We start from the raw sequence: 24,979 nt of genomic DNA, 5'->3' as shown, positions 1-24,979 counted from the left end.
GAGCGAAACTCTGTATCCAAAACAAACAAACAAACACCAGAGGTGAGTTGAGCAGAAGAAACAAAGGTGGATTATTAGTCTTAAGTGGGCGTGTCTACTTCAGGAAGGGAGTGAAAGCAAAAAACTGAGAAACTAAGGGTGGGAGGGGGAATGAAAGGATCTCAGAATGTGGGTGTCGTGGGTGGCAAAAGGGATGCCAAGACACCAGAAGAGCAATACAAAACAGCTCCCGTGGATAGGCACGGAAGACCTTCCGCGCTGCTGGCCAGGCGACCCCGCAGGAAGTAGGAAGGACAAGCGCGCACTACAAGTCCCAGAAGCCCCCGTTTCCTGGAGCCCGCGCCGTGCCGCGCTACGCCCGCCGGGAGCCGGCCAGAGCGGCCAAGATGTCGCAGCCCAAGAAAAGAAAGCTTGAGTCGGGGGGCGGCGGCGAAGGAGGGGAGGGAGCTGAAGAGGAAGATGGCGCGGAGCGGGAGGCGGCCCTGGAGCGACCCCGGAGGACTAAGCGGGAGCGGGACCAGCTGTACTATGAGTGCTACTCTGACGTTTCGGTCCACGAGGAGATGATCGCAGACCGCGTCCGCACCGATGCCTACCGCCTGGGTATCCTGCGGAACTGGGCAGCACTGCGAGGCAAGACGGTACTTGACGTGGGCGCGGGCACCGGCATTCTGAGTATCTTCTGTGCCCAGGCCGGGGCCCGGCGCGTGTACGCGGTAGAGGCCAGCGCCATCTGGCAACAGGCCCGGGAGGTGGTAAGGTTCAACGGGCTGGAGGACCGGGTGCACGTCCTGCCGGGACCGGTGGAGACTGTGGAGTTGCCGGAACAGGTGGATGCCATCGTGAGCGAATGGATGGGCTACGGACTCCTGCACGAGTCCATGCTGAGCTCCGTCCTCCACGCGCGAACCAAGTGGCTGAAGGAGGGCGGTCTTCTCCTGCCGGCATCCGCCGAGCTCTTCATAGCCCCCATCAGCGACCAGATGCTGGAATGGCGCCTGGGCTTCTGGAGCCAGGTGAAGCAGCACTATGGTGTGGACATGAGCTGCCTGGAGGGCTTCGCCACGCGCTGCCTCATGGGCCACTCGGAGATCGTTGTGCAGGGATTGTCCGGCGAGGACGTGCTGGCCCGGCCACAGCGCTTTGCGCAACTAGAGCTCTCCCGCGCCGGCTTGGAGCAGGAGCTGGAGGCCGGAGTGGGCGGGCGCTTCCGCTGCAGCTGCTATGGCTCGGCGCCCATGCATGGCTTTGCCATCTGGTTCCAGGTGACCTTCCCTGGAGGGGAGTCGGAGAAACCCCTGGTGCTGTCCACCTCGCCTTTTCACCCCGCCACGCACTGGAAACAGGCGCTTCTCTACCTAAACGAGCCAGTGCAAGTGGAGCAAGACACGGATGTTTCAGGAGAGATCACGCTGCTGCCCTCCCGGGACAACCCCCGTCGCCTGCGCGTGCTGCTGCGCTACAAAGTGGGAGACCAGGAGGAGAAGACCAAAGACTTTGCCATGGAGGACTGAGCGTTGCCTTTTCTCCCAGCTACCTCCCAAGGCAGCCTGACCTGCGTGGGAGAGACGTAGCGAGGTCGGAGGAGAAAGGGAGATCCCACGTGCAAGTAGGGGGAATATCTGTCTCCCTTTTCCCGCATAGCCTCTAGGGAGGGAGAGTGAGTTCATTCTCCATTTGAAGAGATTCTTCTGGTGATGTTTACTTAAAAAGTTATCCCCCTCAAGAACGGATACAGCGTGCTTATTATTGGGCTTTTAAGCCTCAAAGGCATGTAGTACCAAGCACTTGTATTTCCATATATTTTGTTTCGTGGGGGAGGGAGGCAGAAGAACACAGATGAAAATGTCAGTTTTTGAAGGGTCCATGCACATTCCTGACACCTCACACCTTATCTAAGTCTGAAGCTGAGGAGAAAGAGTTCTTTTAGACTTCATACATTTCCAATACGACTTTAGTATCTCTCCAGAGCCATATTTTCTCACTCTGAATTAATTCCCCATCCCTAGGTGCCTGTAGGCTATGAGACTTCCTCATTGTTTTCTAAGTAAACTTCACTACTGGTAATTAAGGGGAAGGATATGAGGAAGCAGTTTAAATAGCCCTGTTCTCATTACTCTTACCACATACATAGGGTGCTAAAGTTGATGAACACATTAATCCGTTAAGTAAAATGGTCTTTGTAATTGTACGGCGTATCTAAGAAACTTAGAAGGTGCATTTAGGAGAAAGACCTGAAAGACAGAAATAGTATGGATTCTTATGTAGAGGACTACAAAATTCTTGTCTCTACTATTACAACCAAAAAACAAATATTTCATGTATGTCCTATAAAAATATCAGTGTAATTCTTATGAAACAGGCTGGTAGAGGAGGTTTCTGAGCCTAGCCCAAGGGCTTATTCATCACCATGGGTAAATTATTTAAACTCACTTAATTAAGTAAAATATTTTCCCAGCTAGAAAAGTGTACTCATTCTTATTTAAACTCTCATTTGGAGGGATCATGTGAGTTGGCCTACTTACAAGTAGTGAAAGTTCCCTTTTTGGTTTAGTTTTTTTTTTTTTTTTTTCTCTTTCACGCAGCCAAATGTGAAAGTTGCGAATTTAGGAAAATCACTTATAATGAAGTGTGAATCTTGTTATCACATTTATTTCACTGATGTTTCCCTCCTTATCCTTGTAGCTAATAAAACATTGACATTCTCACGTTTTATAGATGAAGTAAGAAGTCTTGTGTGCTGTCTATGAGTTATAATGCTTTTGCCTTTTTAATATTACCAGTTCTTAAGTGTTACAGCCCATTCAGAATATAACTTCAGGACAATTCAAACTGCTTAATGTATGATTTTTGAGCTTCTGTATGCTAAGAAAACAGGTGTGAAAAACTGGTGTTCTGAAATAGCCTAACATTTATTGTAATTCTGATTTTTCTGCCCTTTTATTCATTGCATATTAAAGTATTAGAGTATAAAAACTAATTTGCTAAACTTTGGTGGTATGTAACACAAGATCTTCCATCATGGAGAGACATACATGTACAAAATTATCAATTTACAAGATAATTGAGTAGCAAGCAGTACAGTTATAACCATCACCATTTTGATGCTAAGATAGTGATCATCTCCTGTAAATGCTACAATTACAGCAAGCTAGACTTGAGTTAAGCTAGCGGGAAAAAATAGCTCCTTATAAGGTGTTCTATGTTTTAAATCAAACATTTCTTTAGAATTTTAGGGTGTGATTTTGAGTAGGTTTCTGGTGGTTTGGTTTGTTTTTTAAAAACTTGATTTAACAATTCCTTTACTAAGTGATAAATGAGAACATTCTTCCAAATTCTATTTTTTATGTATTTGATCAATACTATAGAGTTATCATTATCAGTATAAGCACATAAAGGGAACCTCAGTTAAAACTTGGAGGAACTATAGAAGTAAAGGGTATGTATTCCATAAAATAAGCTTCAGGATTTTTATTACTCCTTCCCAAAAGAAAAATGAATTATAAAAATACAGCGACTGAAACAATTAGTCAAAAGTTAGCATAACATAATGGCTACAAAATTGGACTCTAGAGGCAGACAGCCCATAGTAGAACCGAGGCTCTACCACTTTTTGTGACCTTGGGCAAAATATTAATACTTAAACACTTTTTTTCCTTCAAAAGGGAGGAAATGCCTCTCATATGCAAAATGGAGATTACAACAGTACCTACGTCATAGACATGTGAGGATTGAATGAGTTAATACATGTGACTACATAATGTCTGGTATGTAATAAGATCTCAATAAATCCTCAGTGTCATAGTTATGGAAAAGTCGTAAACCTGGAGCACTTGGATGCATGCAAAACGTGCAACAATAAATACTCAACATTTTGATTTTTTTACAGGTATTCAACAGTATGTGGTTGTACGTGAGGAGCAATGTATGACACTGTACACCAAATGATCCAAAGGGAATTCAGGACCTTTGGAATGAGGACACCTCCAGAAGGATGAAGGTGTAAAATGTATCAACATCCAGGCACTGTCCAATCTGTCTATATGGACTGGTACTGACTGCTGGGTACCATTGGACCACAGGCAGGAACTACCAGGCCCAAAGGAGAGGAGAACATGGTAAAGTTCGACCTGCTTCCCTCAAAGAACTTACATTTATTTTGCACTGTGAAGATTTCCAAATATTTTCATTAATTCATTGGACCAATGGACGTTTTATTGAGTATACAATGTAACAGTCATTGTGATAAGCATTTAGGATACAAACCAATAAAACACAGTTTCTTCCTTCAAATGATATGTTCATAAGATAAAATGGTAAGTACAATAAATGATAATGGACTAAAGACTGGGATGGTCTTGGTGTTAGAAAGGGCAAGTAATTATCTCAATTTACGTATCAGGAGATTATTTCAATTTACATACCAGGAGCAAAAGCTATACAGATATTGAAGGACTTGCCTAAGGTTACATAGCTAATTCTTGGCTTTTAATTCTTAACCCCAAACAAAAATTAACTTGTTTATTATATTAATCTTGCCTGCTTTAATTAAAAATAGTAGTGGGCACGGTGGCTCACGCCTTTAATCCCAGCACTTTGGGAGGCCGAGGCGGGCAGATCACTAGGTCAAGAGATCGAGACCATCCTGGCTAACACGGTGAAACCCCGTCTCTACTAAAACTACAAAAAACTAGCTGGGCGTGGTGGTGGGCGCCTGTAGTCCCAGCAACTCAGGAGGCTGAAGCAAGAGAATGGCGTGAACCTGGGAGGCGGAGCTTCCGGTGAGCTGAGATTGAGTCACTGCACTCCAGCCTGGGCGACAGAGCCAGACTCCATCTCCAAAAAAAAAAAAAACAAAAAACCGGAAGCACATACTTCCTGAATGGGTGACAACAGTTTTTATTGTTTGATGAATGAAGGAAAGGGAAACGTCCTTAGCTTAAGGAAGTCTCATTAAAGATGTATCTCATAGGCCTCAAAGAACCACTTTCAGTGTATAGGATCTCACACTTGACAACTACTAGGCACTCATTGACATAAATACCCCCATACCCATTTTCCCAACAGTTAGTCAAATGTGGCACTCTGAGACCCCCAGAAAACTCCTCAAAACAGTAGCAAAGGTAGATGAACTCACAGGCGCTTGGTGCTGAGGAACAGAGGCATCTGATGAGGCTGAAAGTGGGCAGAAGTAGTTTTTAAAAGGTAAGTATGAAAGATACCTCCAGCAAACAAAACTGGCTAACGTTTTGCTTATAGCCAGCCATGTTAGCATCTTCACACTTTGTACCACCCAATGCTGAGGAGAGATGAATCAGTCAATGTGGGCCCCCTCCTCCCATATGTACATCTTTTTATCCATTCATTTTATGATTTAATAAACACCAACTATAAAATATTCAAGTTCTATGAAAAACAAGCAAATTCTACCCTCTAAGAACTAGTATACAGTATGGGAAATAAAATAACCTATATCAGTTCAGTAATTTGCATCCTTAGCCTGGAAAGACTGTCAGGGCCAAGGGAAAAGTTCTCTGTGGCCCCCTGAAGTTTCTCTGAGAAGTCACCTCACAAATGCAAATTAATTGGAGAAAAAGCATACAAATTTATATAATGTGTACACACAGGAGCCCTCAGAATGAAGACCCAAAGATAAAGGAGAAAGTGTCCATTTTGATGCTGAGGTTCAATAAAATATGGATGACTATGTAGAAATATGATTGCACAAAAAGGATATGATCTCATGCTAACAGACTGAGCGAGGGATCCCAGCAGGGCCTGTCTGTCTTGGCCTCTCTGAGCAAAGATTCTTGGCCTCTCTGAGCATGCGTGCATTCCTTCTTGGTGTGAGGCAACACCATCTCTGGAATGGGGGTCTTACAACCCATAGGCAAAGAAGGTAGGTCACATAATTTCTTTATGAGTAGTTTTTATACAGAAAGGCAGAGGGAAAGTGAGTAATGATTTTAGGTTTTATGGCTGGCTTTGGGGAAAGGGGGTTCTGGTGTTTATGACCTGCCTTGGGGAAAAGTGATTCTAGTTTCTATGACTAGCCTAAAGGGAGAAGTGGACTGAGAAACAGGAGGGCGAGAGATCAGAGAAACACTTTTCCTTCCAAGGCCTTCATTTTGGGGTATTTTCTGAGTCCCAACATCATTTCGACTAAATCTGTTGAATGAAGCAAGGTTGAGAAGAGCCAGCCCGCTTATCCTTAGTGCAAAAACTCCCTTACTTATCACATAGATCATGAAATCCTCAGAGAAAAAGTCTTCTCTGTTATTAGTTCCAAAAGTAAGTCTATGTCCTCTAAATAACTGGTTTGTTTCAGCTAATGAACACAGTATATTGGATAGATGACCCTTCTCACATTGGCTACTAGAGAGCTGAGCCAAATTTATGCTTCACTGTGCTTTTTTTTACTTTACATCTGGCTCCACTTCTATACTCCAATTTTTTTCTTGATTTATCTTCTATCATTTATAATAAATATTACGTGTTTTGTTGGAACGTGTGTAACCTTATTCTCTTCTAAATTTTTTGGCATGAAAATATCTTCCTACTGTTTGGAATACCTGCAGAAGCTCTGAAGATAAGAAGGCCAGAAGACTCTGAGATATGTCCTCATTATTTCCTACAAAAGGTAGTGTCTCATCACATTGTTCATAGGGATGGATAACTGATGTGATCTCATCCTTTTAGCCAAATTTATAGCATTTTACATTTTATAGAATCAAGAGACTATGTGAAAAATCTGAGACATGAAGACAATTTGAGGAAACTGAATGTTCTTCAGGACTTTCTACGCCTAGAACAGGCCCTGATTAAAATCTTAAACACAACAGTGGGGAGAGTTACAGACTTCCAAACCTTTTCCAAAATGTGTCAAAACAGTAAGTGATAAGGAAGAAGATGATATAAGGAGGCTATTTCTCAAAATGTTATACATGCTCATAGTAATCCCAGCACTCTGGGAGGCCGAGACAGGCGGATCACAAGGTCAGCAGATCGAGACCATCCTGGCTAACACGGTGAAACCCCGTCTCTACTAAAAAATACAAAAAACTAGCCGGGCGAGGTGGCGGGCGCCTGTAGTCCCAGCTACTCGGGAGGCTGAGGCAGGAGAATGGCGTAGACCCGGAAGGCGGAGCTTGCAGTGAGCTGAGATCCCGCCACTGCACTCCAGCCTGGGCGACAGAGCGAGACTCCGTCTCCAAAAAAAAAAAAAAAAAAAGACATTTAAAATGAAGCTTGGACCTGATTAAAATTAAGAGAATTTTAGTAAAAATTAAGACATGACAAGTAACATTGGAATTGTACTCATTTGAAACCTTTGGTAATTAAGTGTATCATTATTGATAATAACTGTAGGGGAAGACACGTGATTTTAGTTGACTGAGTAGCTTTAAACCCTTATGGCAGACTTAAAATGCAGGGAGCTGAGAGAAAGAAAAAAAGTTCCTTTGTCTCTCTAGGCTGCCTCCTGCAAGAAAGGAAGGACAAAAAGAAGAGGTAGGATGGAAGGATATTTTCCCCAAGCTTTTAAAATACTTTACAAACACTCCTATAATTATGTGATATATGTTCCTGAAAAACCCTCATAATTCTGCAAAATTATTCAATAAAAATAACAAACTTAAGGGAAAAATGGGTTTGGTGAACCATCAAAACATATGTAACTTTGTAACCAAGAATCTAATAAGTGGGCGGTGTGGCTCAGGCCTGTAATCTCAGCACTTTAGGAGGTTGAGACTGGAGAATTGCTTGAGCCCAGGACTTCAAGACCAGCCTGAGCAACATAGAGACACCCCATTTCTACAAAAAATAAAATAAAATATAAAATTAGCTAGACATGGTGGTGCATGCCTGTGGTCCCAGCTACTTGGGAGGCTGAGATGGAAGGATAGCTTGGGACCAGGAGGTTGAGGCTGCTGCTACCCTTGATTGGGCCAATGTATTCCAGTCTAGGTGACAGAGCAAGACCCTGTCTCAAACAAGTACTAACAAAATAATACCAATTTTAATAAAACTAGTTAAGAAATATAAATTTTTAATAAAGAAACTACAATAAATATAAATAAAAATAGCTTGATGGAAGGAAATAAGGAAGACTTATACAAAATAAAATTCACAGAGACAGAGAGAAGGCTTAATAAACATCTCTAAGACAGAATGTGGCCAAACAGAGCCAATAGGAGGAAGTAGGGTGCTGCATTCAATTGCATCAATATATTTTGTGTTCAGTGACTGTTACCTGGTGGTGCTAATGCTACATTCTGTACTGATGTCATTCTACTTGCCCGTTGAGTTTATTGATTTTACGGAAACACGCATTGTGACGGAACATTCTGTTCTTTGTGAAATTTCCAGAAATTAAAGTAATTCAGAATTCCATTGAGTTTAAAAATCTTTTCAGTGAAAATTTTCTTGAAGGGAAGGGAAGGTTATAACCACACTTTAGTATGAATTAATTTTATTTCAGTCAACAGGAAAGTTAACAGGAAGGGAGAGTACAAATTCTGACCTGTGTAGAGTGAAAGGCAAATAGCTGAGTACAGTTACCTGCGTTTAAAAGGTAGTCTGATAGAGGGCATTGGGGACAATAGCTGGTTTTCCACAGTCACAGGGCAACAAAAAAAACATCTTGGGGCCAAAAAAAAAAGCCGAAAGTGAGTGAGAGAAGCATATAAATGACGAGTAGGATCCCTATGCATACTTTCTGCCTATGTCACAATTTCCTCAGGTAATTTTCTTCTTCCTTAAGTCACAGGCTTATAACAGTATTTTGATTGACATAACTGTTGCTTATTTTGATACTTGACATTGTCCTTAACCTCACTTTTCAGGTTAATTTCTAAATCTATTCAAGGACTTTTCTATGTAAGAACTACTTAATCCTCTCAAATTTGTGAACAAAACTTTCCCCTCCCCATTGTTGCAAGCTGCAGTTTAGTAGGTGGTGTGGAATGGTGTGACTATTAGGTTTTCTTTTTAACACTTGCAGCTTTGCTTTTGGTAAAATTATTATGTTATATATTAATTACATATACTAATATAATTACATGTAATATGTTTATGATATTATAAAATTATTCTAAGAGCAAACTGTAGTTTTGACTTTAAGTTATATAGGATGGTGAAAGGATTCCAATCCACAAATGGTTAAAAATTTATTTCATGCATTCATTGGCATCAAAAACTTTTTACCAGGAATCTTTATTAAAAGGGCAAACTGCTTATTTTAATATGAACTTCTCACTCTACCATCATTTATCATCTGGTGAAATTATAAAAGTAAAAAACATTTAAGGGCTCTAGAATGAACAGTAAAAGAATTAAAAAGAGAGGATTTGGAAAATCCACAGATTGAATATCCAGTCACTGAATAATTAAGAATTTAGGCAAGAATTTACATATAAGAAGATATACGGAAAACAGCAATAGGTAGATTTTCATGGTAAAAGAAAGAGAGACAAAAAAGTCCTAAGATAGAAAAGAAAATGCAAGAGGAGTAGAGAATGTTGGAGAGGATCGAAACAACAGCGGCAGACTACAGCATAAGTAATGTTCTCACTAAATGTTAGGAGTTTGGAAACTCAGCAGATGTTCAGAAGATAGCTACAGGAGATGAGACAAAATGAGCTAAAGCAGAACAAACAAAATTTATCATCATTAATGCTTGCGATTCAAAAAGTAGTACTATATTAAAATTATTTTTAAATTATTTTGGAAAGACAGTGTCTACTCTGTTGCCCAGGCTGGTCTTGAATTATTGGACTCGAGCAGTCCTCCTGCCTCAGTGTCCCAAAGTGTTTCGCACCCAACCATAAAAATGTATTGTTTCATATCAGTTTTCTGCCCAAGCCAACTCTGATGCAATCTTTGCAGTGATGAATAAATATTATTTCTAACATAGTCTGACATTTGCTCTTCTCTTAAAGGATTGGTTTTTTCTTAATAAATATTTGTCTTTTTGTTCTTTATTATTACTATTAATAAATATTTATTTTAAAGTTTACAGCCTGGGCACAGTGGCTCACACCTGTAATCCCAGCACAGTGGGAGGCCAAGGTGGGCACATCATTTGAGGCCAGGAGTTCGAACCAGCCTGGCCAACATAGTGAAACCCTGCCTCTATTAAAAATACAAAAATTGGCAGGGTGCGATGGCTCACGCCTGTAATCCCAGCACTTTGGGAGGCCGAGGAGGGCGGATCACAAGGTCAAGAGATCCAGATCATCCTGGCCAATATGGTGAAAACCTGTCTCTACCAAAAATGCTAAAATTAGCTGGGCCTGATGGTGCTCAACTGTAGTCCCAGCTACTTGGTAAGCCGAGGCAGGAGAATCACTTGAACCCAGGAGAGGGAGCTTGCAGTGAGCCGAAATCGCACCACTGCACTCCAACCTGGCAACAGACAGACTCCGTCGCAAAATAAATAAATAAATTAATTAATTAATTAATTAAAAAAACAGTTTTGTATGGTGGTGTGCGCCTGTAATCCCAGCTACTCGGGAGGCTGAAGTATGATAATCGCTTGAACCCGGAAGGCAGAGGTTGTAGTGAGCCGGGATTGCCCCACTCGAGCCTAGGTGACACAGAGAGACTCTGTCTCAAATAATAATAATAATAATAATAATAATAATAGAAACAGGAGGAGGAGGAGGAGGAGGAAGAGGAGGAGGAAGGGAGGAAGGAGGAAGGAAGAAACCTACCCAATAGAGTTCGTTTCACATTCAACTAATGTACCCTGTTAGTCAAGCATACACATAAACACACACACACACACTTTGTAGATATTCTGGAAATGAAACCATAAAGCAACATCTGTTGGGCAAATGTGGCTCAATTCCTGAAAAAATATGGTGCCATCATCTCAAAAATTGTCATGCAATTCCCTGGCTCCTTTCCTTTGCTCATGCTGCCTTTCCTGTCTAGAGCACTCATCTGCTCCCTTTCTTTCCCATATTCAACCTTCAATATCCTGCTTAAATGCCACCTCCCATACTAAGCATTTCCTCATCTCTCCATCGAAAGCAATCTGCTCTACTCTTTTGGGTCTTCCCTGTGTCTGCATTGGTTTTCTTTTATTGTCCTTTAAGGGTAGGGCATATTTCTTATTCATCTTTGCATCCTCCATTTTGCCTTGGATTTAGTACTTGTTTCTGTTATGTAACCTGGTTTCTTCAGGTACCTCATGATGGAAAGAGTGTTTTTATACTTTAAGGCCGATTTCCTGGCTTAACCAATTTTACAAAAGACCTTAGGTGAACTTAAATTAGGTGAAAATCCATTTAATAAGTTCCATTACCAACAGGAAATCAGAATATTGTATCCCAAGCTGAAGATGGCATATTTTAAATTGAATACTAACTTTGACAGTCTGGGTAACAAAGCAAGACCCCACCTCTACAAAGATTTTTTTTTTTTTTTTTTTTTTTTTAATTAGCTGGGTGTGGTGGTATGCACCTGTGGTCACAGCTGCTTAGGAGACTGAGATGGGAGGATTGCTTAAGTCCAGGAGGTCAAGGCTGCAGTGAGCTGTGATTGTGCCACTGAATTCTAGCCTGGGTGACAGATGAAGACCCTGTCTCAAATAAAATAAAATAAAATAACTTTGAGACTAAGTTCTGCTTGGCACAATAATAAAAATATCTATTTATAAAACAAAATTGAACAAGTTATTGTTCCTCAGAAGAACCTTAACCAATTTACAGCAAGTTTTATCAGGAAGAAATTCATCCCAAACTGCAATACATATGCCAACTTCTGGCATAATGTGTTAGAATTGCTTCAATGTAATGTTTGTGTTCCACCATATCTAATCTATACATATGAAATATAACAGTATTATAGAGTATAATTTTTCCAGAAACTTTAGAGTAAAAAGTGCTTTTAATTAAACATTTATCTTAATATATTAACTAAACGTCACTTTATTTCAGAACAATTCATCAATATTTTAAGTAGATCTTGACGAAAATGCACTAAATCTATTTTTAAAAATGTTTTATTACTTGCAAGTTTCAGCCTGATGTGATTTTAAAATAGCCAAGTTATAAGTCCCTGAAAATTGGAGTTTATAATGGAAATACTGACAGACGCTTAACTTTTAGGAGAGCGAGTCTGCTGTCGTAATAACATTTGCTGTTGCTGCCTCAGTCAGTGTAGCAACATGACTAGGGTGCTAGATGTGGTATTTCAAATATGAAACTGGTAGAAAACTTGCTGAAATACTTTTCTATGTTTCTAAATTTTTAGAAAACTTGAATCTTGTTTTGGAAACTCCTTTTCTCTCCAGTTATTGCAATGAACAAGTATGAAGCCCTTTTCTTGTTTCTACAATATCTCAGTTGTCTCCTCCTCTCCCATGGCTGGTTTTTCCACAAAGCTTTTTTATCTCAATATACAGCACCCTGATACCCACCTCTTTGTTCAACCCAGAAAGCTAGATGTCAGTCTTAATTCCTAACATTACTTCTTCCCCCACATCTAATCTGTTGTTAACACTGAGGGGTTTACTGCCAAAATATATTTTGAAATCAGTTATTCTTTGCCATCACTACCATCACCTTGGTCTGTGTCACCGTATCCTCTGATCAAGCCAATCACAATAGCTTCCTAGATTCCTTACTATCTTCCAAATGGACCTAAAATAAAATCCAGACTTCCTATCTTGATCTACAAGATCTTACCCTCTTGGACTTCATCCGCATTTCACCTCCCCCAAAGCCTCATTCACTTCTCTGCCCTACATAGGACACTGAAGTCACACTGGCTTTCTGGTAGTGCCCAGAATATGCCAAGCTCTCTGGGCTCTGTATGTTCTTCATTTAGAACATTTTTACCATATTAGTCTTCATCATTCTTTATGTCTAAGGTTAAATGTCATTTCCACAGAGATATAGCCCTAATCCCTCAAGTGTACATGCCCCCTCCATGATTATGCTTTATCAAAATAGCCTGTCTGTTTAATTCATGTCGTTTTACATAATATGTAATTATTTCATTTGTTTTTCTTTCCTACAAAAATTTAAGCCTCATAAGACAGAAACCATATTTTATTTTTTCTTTGCCATACATTTCTTTTGTTTAGCAAAGTATTAAAAGTATTGGCTGATTATAAGAATAATTGGATGAAACAATGAATAATAGCTAATATTTATTGAGCATTTTCTATATGCCAAAAAACATTGTATGTGCTTTACAGTGCACATATAGTGCATGTTTAATCTTTGCGATATTCTAGAGATAGATATTATCAATAACCCCAGTTTACAGGTGAGAAACTGGAGGCACAGGGAAGCAGAATAACTTTCCCAAGGTTATGTATCTAGAAAGATGCAGAGTTGCCTTCAGTGATGAACTCTTTCAATTCTTTCCATCTTTCCATACATTCTATAGTCTGATTCCATGCGATTGAATGGAAATTTCCAAGAAGGAAGAACTAAAGCAAGATAAAAAGGGAGGGAGGGAAGAGAGAAGAAAGAAGATGAATATATCTTGTAATAAGTGCCTTGAAAAGGTTTACAAAGAGATGACGTAGAGAATACATAGAAGAGACAACTTTAGATCAGGTGATCTGGGAAGTCCTCTTGGCAGAGGTCACATTTGAATTGAAATCTTAAGGATAAGAAGAATACAAATATTCAAAGATCTGAAGGGAAAGAATTTCATGTAGATAAGCTATCAAGAGAAGAAGACTGGAAATAGGAAAGAGACTGGTATTTTCCAGGAAGTGACTGAAAACAGTTTCTATGTCGGCCAGCATAGAGAATGACAATGGAATGCAAAGGGCATGGAAAGATGGGCAGGGGCCAACTTAGGCAGCACTTGTAATCAATGGTAAGGAATTTGGGGCATATTTCGTAGTAGAAGGTAACCATGAAAAAAACAAGGGAGTGCAATAATTTTCAATTTACATGTTTTTTCCTTATGATCAACATATATGGTATGTGAATAATGGTTTGGAAAGGGTAACAAAAGAAGCAAGGATAGCAAAGAAGCTATCACATGAATAATAGTCAAACTCTTCATAGAAGCGGAGACTTGAATAATGGTGACCAGGGGCTGAGGGGAGGGAGAATTGAAAAGGTGTTGATCAAAGTGTACACAGTTTTACTTATGCAAGATGAAAAAAATCCTGGAATCTACTGGACAAAATAGTACATATAGTTAGTGATACTGTATTGAATACTTAATTTGTTAGGAGGGTAGATCTTAAGTTTTCTTAACAATAAGAGGGAGGGAGGAAACTTCAAGAGGTGATAATTAAGTTTACAGCATTATGTGTGGTGATAGTTTTACAGGTGTGTACCTATATTCATATACATTAACATGTATACATTAACTGTGTACAGCTATTTTGTAAGTCAGTCATCTCAACTTTAAAAAAGATACAATTGCATGGATTGAAACAAGTCAAAGGAAAAAATCTATGAAGTTTATTAGACAAATTTAAACACACACATTGATCATCATTGAAGTTGCTAGGGTACTACCTCATTTTTTTCCTGAAATTCTTAAATTAAGGGGGAGAGAGGAAAAAAAAACATTTGTTTTCCCTTTCCTTGGTGAGATGTATTTCAGGGTAACTAGTAGTTGATGAGGGCAAGTTTATATTTATAGAATTTCAGCAAATAAAGCAGTAGGGATGATAAAATTAATAAATCACCATTTTGTGACCTGTAATGGATCCCTGCAATGATCACACAGAGCTGCTAAAACCAGGAATGGAGACGTTAATGGAGAATTTTATAATGAAGAAATCAGGCTGACATGCTTAGAACCCCATCAATTGAGTTAATTCCTAAAACTGGGAAAGCCAATTGCTATATGTCTCAAAATATGATGATTGCAACACATATTAACACTATGAAGTATTCTTGCCTAAAATATTGAACCCGAATCTAATTAGTCCTCTACATTGATATGAAATACAGGGAACAGAGGAATAAGTTAAACAACACTATGAGGAAGTAACCAGCCAAATCTATAATGTGAGAATTCTACAGAAAAACAATGACTCCATTTGTCCAACAAATCAATGGCATATAAAAGGTCATGGTAATGGGAAGCAATTATTATAGAATAAAAGACCCTTATGAAACATAACAACTAAATGCAATATGAGGACCTATTTGAATGTGATTAAAAGATACCATTTATAAAAATCATATTTGAGACAATAAGAAATCCAAATATAGTATGGACTGTATCAATAATATTAAGAAAGGACTTCTTATAATTTTTAGCTATAAAAATGGCAGTGAGGTTGTTTGAAAATATGTTCTTATCAAAGATAAATAATGAAGTATTTTTTGGTGAAATGATATGATATATAAGATTTTCTCTAAAATACTCTCCAGAAAAAAAAAAAAAAAGAGGAGTAAGAGAAGAAAGAAGACTCATGTAATACCGATAACTAGTGTAGTGGGATTATGTGTGTATGGGGTTCATTACATAGTAGTTTGTGAAATTTTCTCTAAGAAATTATTTTCAAAAGGCCGTTTAATCCTTCGAAGAGAAATAATAATGCCTTAGACATAGGTGGTCATGGTGGAAAAGGAGAGAAATATATAGATTGGAAATGTATTTGAAAATTAATAGGAATTGTTAATGAATTGAAGGAGGTGGTAAAGGAAAAAGGAAGAATCCGTGGTGGCTTCTTGGGTTTTGATTTGAGCAACTGAGTAGAGAAGGTGCTAATTACTGAGTCAGTTTAGACTGCAGAGGAACAGGTTTGGGGAAAGATTAAAAACCCAGTTTCATACATTGAGATTCTTATGTGTTTTCTATTAATGCTAAAACAAATTGCCACATACTTATGGCTCAAAGCAACATGAATGTATTATCTTGCAGTTCTGAATGTTAGAAGTCCAAAATCAATCCACTAAACTAAAGTCAAAGTGTCAGCAGGGACAGTTCTTTCTGGAGGCTCAAAGAGAGAACCTTTTTCCTTTTTTTTTTTTTTTTTTTTTTTTTTTTTTTTTTTTTTGTCTCCTTTTCCAGCTTCTAGGGGTTGTCTTCATTCTTTGGCTTGTGACCTTGTATTACATACTTTTTTCTCCCTCTACTTCCATGGTCGTGTCACCTTCCCTGACTTTTACCCTTTTGTCTTCCTCTTTAAAAAGAAAAAGAAAATATATATATATATATATATATCTTTTTTTGTTTGGTTTATTTGAAATTTCAGGGTACATGTGCAGAATGTGCAGGTTTATCACACAGATAAATGTGTGTCATGGTGATTTGCTGCACAGATCATCACATCACCTAGGTATTAAACCCAGCATGCATTAGCTATTTTTCCTGATGTTCTCCCTTTCACCCCCTACCAACAGGCCCCAGTGTGTGTTGTTCCCTTCACTGTGTCTATGTGTTCACAGTGTTCAGCTCCCACTTATAAGTGAGAACATGTAGTGTTTGGTTTCCTGTTCCTGCCTTAGTTTGCTGAGGATAATGACTTCCAGCTCCATCTATGTGCCTGCAAAGGACATGATCTCATTCCCTTTCATGGCTGCATAGTATTCCATGATGCATATGTACTACATTTGCTTTTTCTTTTTTCTTTTCATTTTTTTGAGATGGAATCTCGCTCTGTCACCCAGGCTGGAATGCAGTGGCAAGATCTTGGCTCACTGCAAGCTCCACCTCCTGAGCTCATGCCATTCTCCTGCCTCAGCCTCCCAAGTAGCTGGGACTGCAGGTGCCCGCCACCATGCCTGGCTAAATTTTTGTATTTTTTAGTAGACACGGGGTTTTACCATGTTAGCTAGGATGGTCTCAATCTCCTGACCTCGTGATCCACCCGCCTTGGCCTCCCAAAGTGCTGGGATTACAGGCATGAGCCACCGTGCCCAGCCTATGTACTACATTTTCTTTATCCAATCTATCATTGACAGGTATTTGGGTTGATTCCATACCTTTGCTATTGTGAATGGTGCTGCAATGAACATATGCATGAATGTATCTTTATAACAGAATGATTTATATTCCTTTGGGTATATACCTAGTAATTCAATCACTGGGTTTCTGGTTCTAGGTCTTTAAGGAATCGCCACATTGTCCTCCACAATGGTTGAATTAATTTACATTCTCACCAACACTGTAGAAGCGTTCCTATTTCTCCACAGCCTCACCAGCATCTCTTGTGTTTTGATTTTTTAATAATTGCCATTCTGACTAATGTGATGCTATCTCATTGTGGTTTTGATTTGCATTTCTCTAATGATCAGTGATGCTGAGCTTTTTCTTGTATGTTTGCTGGCCGCGTAAATGTCTTCTTTAGAGAAACGTTTATCCATGTCCTTTGCCCAATTTTTAATGGGATTATTTGTTTTTTTCTTGTAAATTTGTTTAAATTCTTTGTAGATTCTGAATATTAGACCATTGTTAGATGGATAGATTGAAAAAATTTTCTCCTGTTGTATAGGTTGTGTCTTTCTCTTAAAAGAACCATTGTTGTTACATTGGGCCTACCAGCATCATCTAGCATGACCTTCCATCTCAAAATCCTTCACTTAACCAGACCTGCAAAGTCTTTTTTGCCATGTAAGATAATATATTCACAGTTCTAAGGATTAAGACATAGACATCTGGGATTAGGGGCTTCTGTTATTCAGTCTAACACAAAGCCTATTATGTTTGAAATATATGTTGAGTATCCTAGTGGAGATGCCAAGAGGCTAGTCAGATATAAATCTAGAGGTCAGAGAACTGAGAAACTACATTTGGGACTCATCAGCGTAGATAGGACTTAAAAACAAGTAATGGTTGAACATGAAGAATTCCAAATTTAGAGGATCCCAGGTAACTCGAGAGTGACGAGTTAAAAAAGCTAGGTAAGTGCCACACTTGGAAAGCTAAGAGAGCAGCCCCATTCATGTAATATGGAGAATTGTGTTGAATTGTGTTAAATGCTGCCGATAGGTCAAACAGGAAGGAAAAATGTATCCACTGTATTTGGCATTATAAATAAAGTTAGTAATTTTCACAAGAGCAGTTACAACCCAATTGAAGTGGGTTGAAGAGTGAAATGGACCTAAAAATGAAGGCAATGCGTTTGTAAAACTTTACCCTAAAGAGCAGTGAATAAATATGAAGGCTCTTAAAAGATCTGGGTAAAAGAAAAGGTGTTTTATTTCATTTTCTCAAGAGAGGAGATAGAATATGCTTGTTTAACAAATATATTAATGTTAATGCAAATGATCTGGTAAAGAACCATTTATAATATAGGAGAAAGAAGGGTTAAAGGAAGGATGACAGTCTTTGGTAAGGGAACAAAGAGGTTCCACAGCACAAGAGAAAGACTTTGATGGGAGCACTTCTCTGGGAATAAAGGAAGGAAAGCAGGAAAAATGGGCACAAGTAGAGGCTGGCAGCTTAGTTTATAAGGATGCTCCTTCAATCACTCTGTCTTCTTAGTGATGAGAGTGGCAAGGGGTGTTACCGAGTCAGGTGATAAGGAAAGGTTTGAGAATTGTTCTACCAAAGAGATGCCATAAAATCAATTTCAAAGGACCAGTATGCCCCCAGCAAAAATAGAGTGGCGGGTAGGTGTTGGTGGGGTGGAAGAAAGCCTTCTTCTTGTGATGAGATAGATTTGGGAGTTCAGTTTCTGATAATTAGAAACAAATTATTTTGAAGTCATGATTAAGTTATGGTCAACTATAAGGAGCTAATTGATTTTAAGGGAATGTCTGCCATGGGAATGCAATATGAATTATGCTGGCTGCTTGAAATTCACCATGCAGTAAGGATTTCAGTTTTCAACATCTTCTAATGAGTTGCTAAGTGAATTTAAAAGTATGTAAAAATAATAGACTCTCCTCTTTAGCTCTAGATAAGCATTTTCCCCTAAGAACTGACATCACTTAACACCCTAGGGCCCCCAAAAGTAGCTGCTTTGCTCCAGCCAGAACATTTTTTATTTTTATTTTTCCCATCCTCTCCCAAACCATAAGCAGATGATATCCCAGTATCTGAAAGCTCAGAACTGTCTAGCCTCAAATTCATCTCTGCCAGCACAAACAAGACAAACAACGTCTGGTCCTGGGCTGAGATTTTCCACCACTATTTTGAGGGTTTAGGACTTGGGGTTGTGTGCCAGTAATGAAGAGTTTCTGTGCTTGAATTCTGTTTTGAGCATTGTGAACCTGTGGGAGTATCTTTCAATTCTGGTGCCCAAAGAAGAGAACTGTAGTATTATCATGGAAAGGACATGTGTCTCAATCTATTCCTTTTGGATGGAGTGAGAAGCATGAAATAGTTAACTTAGGAAAAAAATAACTTTACTGGGAAAGCATAATATGATAGTTAAAATACAATCAATTAGGTTGCAGTTTTTCAGGAAACATTTTCATTATTTCGATTAGATTCACAGAAGTAACCTGGGCCTTGATTTAATCCAGGATATAACTTGATCCAAGAGTATTAGTAAAGCATCCCCTAAAGAATGGAAAGAATTATTTCTAGAAATGGTTAATATCAACTACAGGTTGATTTTCTACTAATTTTGTTTTAATAGGATAACATCTGATTGTATCTCTAAATTCTCAATGTTCTCTACTATGATTGTCTGTGCTCCATTAATAACAACATTAATATTTTGCTTCTGAATAATGCAAAGCTCTTTCAAAGATTAGAAAAAAATTATTCTTACAACTTTTCCTTTAGAAGAGACCAAGTTTACTAGTATTCCTGTTTTCCTGAAAAAGGGATTAAAACATAGACATTAAAAACACTGTCCCCAAATCTATCGGATTTATTTGACTTGCAGTTTAATTCTTACACTATGAAATTTGTATGTGTAAACATGAATATGTAAACTAAATGGGACATTTAGGAGATTATTAATAGGAGGTTCCAATTCCTGCTTTGTCTCCTGAACTTACTTCCTGTAAGACTCATTTCAATTTAATCATCATGGATTAAAGATCTGTTGTTTAAGGCATCCAGAATTTTGCACAAAGGCAAAGATACCAGTTAATAATCATTTGAAACAGAAACTTAACCCCAAAGTATATTACATTCATTCAGCAGGTCACTGTTTTTTACAATTAAAAATGACAGGTCACTGTCTATGTTGATGCCGTTAGACTTAGCTTTTGCTGCTTTTGCTGTTGTTGCTGTTTTGCTAGTAATAACTGAACTTACTAATTCACTGATTTCAGTGCAACAAATAGAATTGTTCAAATTTTTTTGTTCAATTCAAGCAAAACACACAATTTAACAATTTAAACAATTTAGTATGTTTCATATTTGACCCTAAATTGGATAATCAGCAATCATTACCATCCCAGTTGGGGACCCCTTCTATACCACTTGATATTGCTAGTTATGTTTGGATAGTTCAACCACATGGCAGCTAAGTCAAGATTGATGTTTATTACTATTTGGATATGTTTCTACTTACTCAACACATTTATTAGATGTACTAGGTATTCAATGAATACTGATTAATTTTATATTACTTAATTCTGACACTTTACAATCACATCAGAATTATTTGAAGGAAGAGTTTGGGTGTTCAAGTAGGTAATCATGCTATTTAAGAATCTAACAAAGCCTGGAAGAGATTTTTCTGAACTAGATAATTGAAGGAAAAAAAGAAAGAAACTTGTAATAATGGCCATAACATAAAAATAAAAAATTAATAGATGTTAGCATGGATGCAGTGAAAAGGGAACACTTTTCCACTGTTGGTGAAAATGTAAACTAGTACAACCACTATGGAAAACAGTGCAGAGATTCCTTAAAGACCTAAAAGTAAGTATACAGTTTGATCCAGCAATTCCCTTACTAGGTATCTACCCAGAGGAAAAGAAGTCATTATACAAAAAAGATACTTGCACACGCATGTTTATAGCAGCACAATTTGCAATTGCAAAAATGTGGAACCAGCCCAAATGTCCATCAGTCAACAAGTGGATAAAGAAAATGTGATACAGACACACACACACACACACACACACACACACACAACATGGAATACTACTCAGCCATAAAAAGGAATGAAATAATGGCATTCGCAGCAACCTGGATGGAATTGGAGAGCATTATTCTAAGTGAAGTAACTCAGGAATGAAAAACTAAACATCATATGTTCCCACTTATATGTGGAAACTAACCTATGACGACACAAAGGCATAAGAATGACACATTGGACTTTGGGGACTTAGAGGAAAGGGTGGGAGCTGGTGAGGGATAACAGACTACACATTAGGTACAGTATACACTGCTCGGGTAATGGGTGCACCAAAATCTCAGAAATCACCACTAAAGAATTTATTCATGTAACCAAATACCACCTGTTACCCCAAAATCTATTGAAATAAAAAAAAATTAAAAAAAGAAAGAAAGAAACTCATGGCTTTGAGAGAAAGTAGTTGAATTACAACACTTCTTGTAGTATCAGACAGGTTGTGTATTTGGTGAAAAATAGGCCTACAAGGCAACCTCTGCTGCCAAAAGCGATGCTTCCAGAAGTCCAAAATGTAAAGATTATTGGTTGAGTAACCAGGGCAATGAAGCTAGTAACATTGGAGAGGAAAGATGACAATCCAAAGGGGACAGACCAGATAGCCACTCTCATGGTCACACCAGTGATTCAGTGCATTCAGTAGAGTCCCGGGAAAGATCTAAGACTGAGCCAAGGCACAAATGCAGCCCAAGGAGAAAATAATATAGTATCAAAGTATAGGTTTTGCATGCCAAGTCTGTCCAGGTATTCTGAATCTACATAATAATGAACAAACAATTTTTAATGGAAATATCTTGATTATTTTGAGTTCTTTATGTACCAAGGATAAAGCGGCATGCTTAGGGCTAAGAATAAAACTGAATAAAACAGTCTCTACCTTGCTGGACAGCAAGTACTTCTTTGAAAAGGGATCTGTGGGAGCACATCTCTGGGTCTTCCACAAATTCTGTGTTTTAATGTCACTTAATTAGAAAGGTCTTTCCAGAATACTTTATTAAAATAACTCTTACCCCTTTGCCTGATAGTATATTGTATATGATAGTGGCCACAACAGAACATGAGCACCTTGACAACAGGGACTTTGATTTACCAAAAATGCCTATATATAAAAATAAATATTTGTTGAATGAATGCATGAAAGAATAAAGAATTGATCTTGTTATTGTTTTTGAGCTATTGCAATCAACGTTGGAAGGAAGATACTTATATTTATTTTTGTCTATTTGCCTAATTTTCTTTTTTTTTTTTTTTTTTTTTTTTGAGGCGGAGTCTCGCTCTGTCGCCCAGGCCGGAGTGCAGTGGCGCGATCTCGGCTCACTGCAAGCTCTGCCTCCCGGGTTCCCGCCATTCTCCTGCCTCAGTCTCCCGAGTAGCTGGGACTACAGGCGCCGCCACCACGCCCGGCTAATTTTTTTTTTGTATTTTTAGTGGAGACGGGGTTTCATTGTGTTAGCCAGGATGGTCTCGATCTCCTGACCTCGTGATCCGCCCGTCTCGGCCTCCCAAAGTGCTGGGATTACAGGCTTGAGCCACCGCGCCCGGCCTATTTGCCTAATTTTCTTAAGACAAATTCTTAGAAATTGAATTGTTAGGTATGTATATTTTTAAGGAATGTTGATAGAATGCCCAGTTGTTATTCTGAAAGGAAATTCAAATTCACATTCTTCTGCTGTGGGAGAGTATATTTTTTCCTGTAATTTTCCATAAAAGGGCATTATTATACATTTTTAAATTGGTACTATTAAATAGTTTTATGGGTGGTAAAAAATATTGCAGTGTTGTTTTATTTTGAGTTTGATTAGATAGTTATTAGAGTTCACTGAGGCTAATTGTAGGGCCTTTGTTTCCTTTTTATTCTACTACAGAGTTTTCAGATTAATGCTCCCTATACTTTATTTGGCTCAACGTGGCAGTTCTTAAATATTTTCTATTAAAATTCAAATAGTTGTAAATTCAAAATTTAAGAATCAGAAGATTTTATTTAAAAATAGAGAATATTTACTTCTCTTAAAAGTTTGGATGATCTGGCAATACTGGCCTAGAGTTCCTCATGACGGCAATTGGGTACAACTGACTAGCAGGCATTTCTATCTCCAGAACCAATGTCTTTTATAAACCATGGACCATATTTCCAACTGTTTACTGACATTTCCTTGTCCATAGAAATAACTTTTCTGGTTTTTGCTGTTGCTAAGGAAAAGTCTGAGAACAATCTATTTTTTCACTCTTTTTCAAGTAACCTGCTTCATTTCCTTGAATTTTTGGAGGAATTTTTCTTTATAGCACATACACATTGAGCATTAAATTCCATGACAGTCAACTCTTAATGAAGAGATTTCTTCAACATTCTCTAATTCAGTCTCTACCTCCATATCTCTTTCCAAAATGGGAAATGTTACTGGAGATTTTCCAGGCTTACACCACTTGCTTCCTAAATCACTGAATCACTGCTTTTAGAAAGATTATTTCATGTCAAATTATAGTGTTGACTTTCAATTTTTTTCACTTTATACTGTTCCTAAAAGATACTCCATAAAGTTTGTGGTATAAGTTTGAAAGTACTTCCTAGTTTCAATTTTCTTGTCTATTTTGTGTATTTTGGTAAATTTTTAGTTAGGGCTAGGTTATAAGTCTTCTCTTATTCCTACATCTTTCCTGGAAATAGCCTCAATGTTTGATGTGCATGTTATATGATATACATGGTTCATTAAACTTCTTAATATAACTTCATGATAAAAGAGCTTACTTTTCTTCTTTCAGATATTTTCTTTTCAAAGATAGGATATACACCAGCTGTTCGCATTCAATAAAACTAATTACATAGGGAAATTTATGAACAGTTTATTGATGGAGTTGCTACATGAATACTTAGCTGGTGTTCATGGTTATTAGGCTTAGATATGTTGTCACTTTCCTTCTCGCTTAACCTACAGGTCAGGAAACAAGGTACTTTTTTTTTCTTTTGAGACGGAGTCTCGCTCTGTCGCCCAGGTTGGAGTGCAGTGAGGTGATCTCAGCTCACTGAAAGCTCCGCCTTCCAGGTTCACGCCATTCTCCTGCCTCAGCCTCCCAAGTAGCTGGGACTACAGGCGCCCAACACTACACCTGGCTAATTTTTTGTATTTTTAGTAGAGATGAGGTTTCACCGTGGTAGCCAGGATGGTCTTGATCTCCTGACCTCATGATCTGCCTGCCTCGGCCTCCCAAAGTGCTGGTATTACAGGTGTGAGCCACCATGCCTGGCTGAAACAAGGTACTTTTAATCTTGTATTTACTCTGAACATTTTAAGAACTCTCACTTAAAAAAATGTTTTGGCCGGGCGCGGTGGCTCAAGCCTGTAATCCCAGCACTTTGGGAGGCCGAGACGGGCGAATCACGAGGTCAGGAGATCGAGACCATCCTGGCTAACCCAGTGAAATCCCGTCTCTACTAAAAAACACAAAAAAGTAGCCGGGCGAGGTGGCGGGCGCCTGTAGTCCCAGCTACTCGGGAGGCTGAGGCAGGAGAATGGAGTAAACCCGGGAGGCGGAGCTTGCAGTGAGCTGAGATCGGGCCACTGCAGTCCAGCCTGGGCGACAGAGTCAGACTCTGTCTCAAAAAAAAAAAAAAAAAAAAAAATGTTTTAGACCGAGCACAGTGGCTCACACCCGTAATCCCAGCAATCTGGGAGACCAAGGAGGGAGGATTGTTTGAGGCCAAGAGTTCCGAGACCAGCTGGGGCAACATAGCAAGACCCTCTCTCTACAAAAAAAAATTTAAAAATAGCCTGGTATGATGGCACATGTAGTCCCAGATACTCAGGAGGCTGAGGCAGGAGGATCACTTGAGCCCGGAGGTCGAGGCTGCAGTGAGGTGTGATCATGTCAGAGTGAGAACTTGTCTCTAAAAAAATAAAAATTAATTTTTTATATAGGTCGAGTGACTTTTTAAGGTAATTATAAGGTAATTTTTCAAAGTAGTCATGTTTGTAAAAGTATGTTTTGTAGCATATTTGTGTT

General features: G+C 38.7%; 1 protein-coding gene and 1 long non-coding RNA gene across 7 annotated transcripts in view; both read left to right on the top strand.

Annotated features, from left to right (window-relative positions):
- The first annotated feature begins 367 nt into the window (after positions 1-367).
- On the top strand, positions 368-4,345 carry PRMT6 (protein arginine methyltransferase 6). 6 transcript variants are annotated; one of them, XM_078001548.1, is made up of 3 exons: positions 371-1,578; positions 3,666-3,767; positions 3,890-4,345. In XM_078001548.1, exon 1 carries the CDS (start codon positions 387-389, stop codon positions 1,512-1,514), a length of 1,128 nt encoding a protein of 375 aa, XP_077857674.1. In that variant the 5' UTR covers positions 371-386; the 3' UTR covers positions 1,515-1,578; positions 3,666-3,767; positions 3,890-4,345.
- Positions 4,346-5,627: 1,282 nt separating this feature from the next.
- Positions 5,628-24,979, top strand: part of LOC144332642 (uncharacterized) — a 34,410-nt gene continuing 15,058 nt past the window's right edge. The window contains exon 1 of the long non-coding RNA XR_013400554.1: positions 5,628-6,640. This is a non-coding gene — a long non-coding RNA (uncharacterized LOC144332642). The remainder of the gene's footprint in view (positions 6,641-24,979) is intronic.

This window comes from Macaca mulatta, chromosome 1 (assembly GCF_049350105.2).
Source record: "Macaca mulatta isolate MMU2019108-1 chromosome 1, T2T-MMU8v2.0, whole genome shotgun sequence".
NCBI classification, from domain to species: domain Eukaryota; kingdom Metazoa; phylum Chordata; class Mammalia; order Primates; family Cercopithecidae; genus Macaca; species Macaca mulatta.
This window is presented reverse-complemented; position numbering and strand designations above follow the sequence as displayed.